General features: G+C 45.1%; 1 protein-coding gene across 1 annotated transcript; it reads right to left on the bottom strand.

Moving 5' to 3' along the window:
* Positions 1 to 943: 943 nt before the first annotated feature.
* Positions 944 to 1,203, bottom strand: DICSQDRAFT_175321 (uncharacterized protein; the record flags this gene model as incomplete). The annotated part of the gene is made up of 2 exons (XM_007371209.1): positions 944 to 959; positions 1,007 to 1,203. The coding sequence occupies 2 exons, from the start codon at positions 1,201 to 1,203 to the stop codon at positions 944 to 946; spliced, it is 213 nt and encodes a 70-aa protein (XP_007371271.1).
* Between the last annotated feature and the right edge of the window lie 304 nt (positions 1,204 to 1,507).

Below are 1,507 nucleotides of genomic sequence, written 5' to 3'. Positions count from 1 at the left end.
GACGAGAACGCCGTCAGCATCCTCCTGCTTTTTCTCATTGAAGCGTTTACTCCAGCGTTCGTCAAGGTGTTTCTTAGTCCAAGCCATAACAAGGTCTTGCGGATAACCGCGCTTTACATAAAGGGCTACCAGGTCCCTTATGCTCTCCAAGTAGACGGGATGTGTACTACTCAGCACGGCTAACCGTGACATCTCACCGATAAAAGTACCGCGTTTAACATCGAGAGGATGATGAGATATCCAAGGAATTCGTTCTAGGTGATTCTTCGCTTTGCGGAATGGTCTCCATTGAAGACGTCCTAGGTCGTCAAAATAGAGCATCATGTCCAGAAAAGTGGTCCGCGTCGGCGAAGATTCCCACAAGATTTGACAGCCATCAAACGATATTCGTTGATCCAGGTATTGCCTTGCTAATTCACTACTCTTCGCGCGTACAATACCGAAACAATCGTCGATGTATCTACCGTAATAGGCGACGTTAGGGTCGTCTATTATTTTAGCGGCATTTTCAAAGTAACAACCATATAAATTCGCCAAATCTGGTGAATCCGCGACCCCCATAGCAAGGCCGCATTTTTGGTAAAATAACTTTTTGCCGTATCGGCATATCAAATCCGTATTTCCTACTTTAAGGCATCTACGCATTACTTCGGCAAGGAGTCGGAGTTGTCTTCCTTTTCCTCCGAGATCCATGCCGTTCTCTTCATACGTTGCATTAAACATCATAGGATCCGTAAACGTGAAGTCCAGCCACATATTGTAAACGATATCAATACATGGTTCTAGCGGAACGTTCGGATAAAATGCTACAACGTCGCCGGCGACAAAGTACCACCGTTCGCCATAGTTTAAAGTAGGTAGTTTAATTTTCGACAATTTCACAGCCAAGTCCTTAGTTCCGTGAATTACGGTTGGCTGAGAAGCGACGAGCGCTTTCAATTGTTTACTGCAGAATTTCGCTGCGGGGCCCATGAGTACAGAATGGCACGGTATAATCGGTCTGAACCCGGCGGGATTCTTGTGGATTTTCGGAATTCCATAGAATTCCGGGAACTCGTGTTTCTGTCCTTCTTCAGGAAATTGCGACTTAAGAAAAGCCGGAACTTTAAGGGCGCAAAGATCGTATTCCTCGTCCGCAACGAGGGCTATTTGTTTGATCTCTTCTTGTTTAGCGTTAAAAATCGTTTGTGCCATGATCTCCATTATGGGTTTATAATCATTTTTGTTATTAAGCATTTTTAACGTTTCCGTATTTAACCAGTCTCGCTCAGACACCGCAAGTCCCAAGTTCTTGTCGGTTAGAGTGACTACATAGTTTCGCTCATTTAAGAACGCTTGTATTTGGCGAGGATTTGGCGTAAGCGATTTAGGGTTAGGGTTAGGGTTTAGGGTTAGGGTTAGGGTTAGGGTTAGGGTTAGGGTTAGGGTTAGGGTTAGGGTTAGGGTTAGGGTTAGGGTTAGGGTTAGGGTTAGGGTTAGGGTTAGGGTTAGGGTTAGGGTTAGGGTT

The sequence above is a fragment of the Dichomitus squalens genome (assembly GCF_000275845.1).
Source record: "Dichomitus squalens LYAD-421 SS1 unplaced genomic scaffold DICSQscaffold_93, whole genome shotgun sequence".
Lineage (NCBI taxonomy): Eukaryota > Fungi > Basidiomycota > Agaricomycetes > Polyporales > Polyporaceae > Dichomitus > Dichomitus squalens.
Note: the sequence above shows the minus strand (reverse complement) of the source record. Positions and strands in the feature narration are given on the sequence as shown.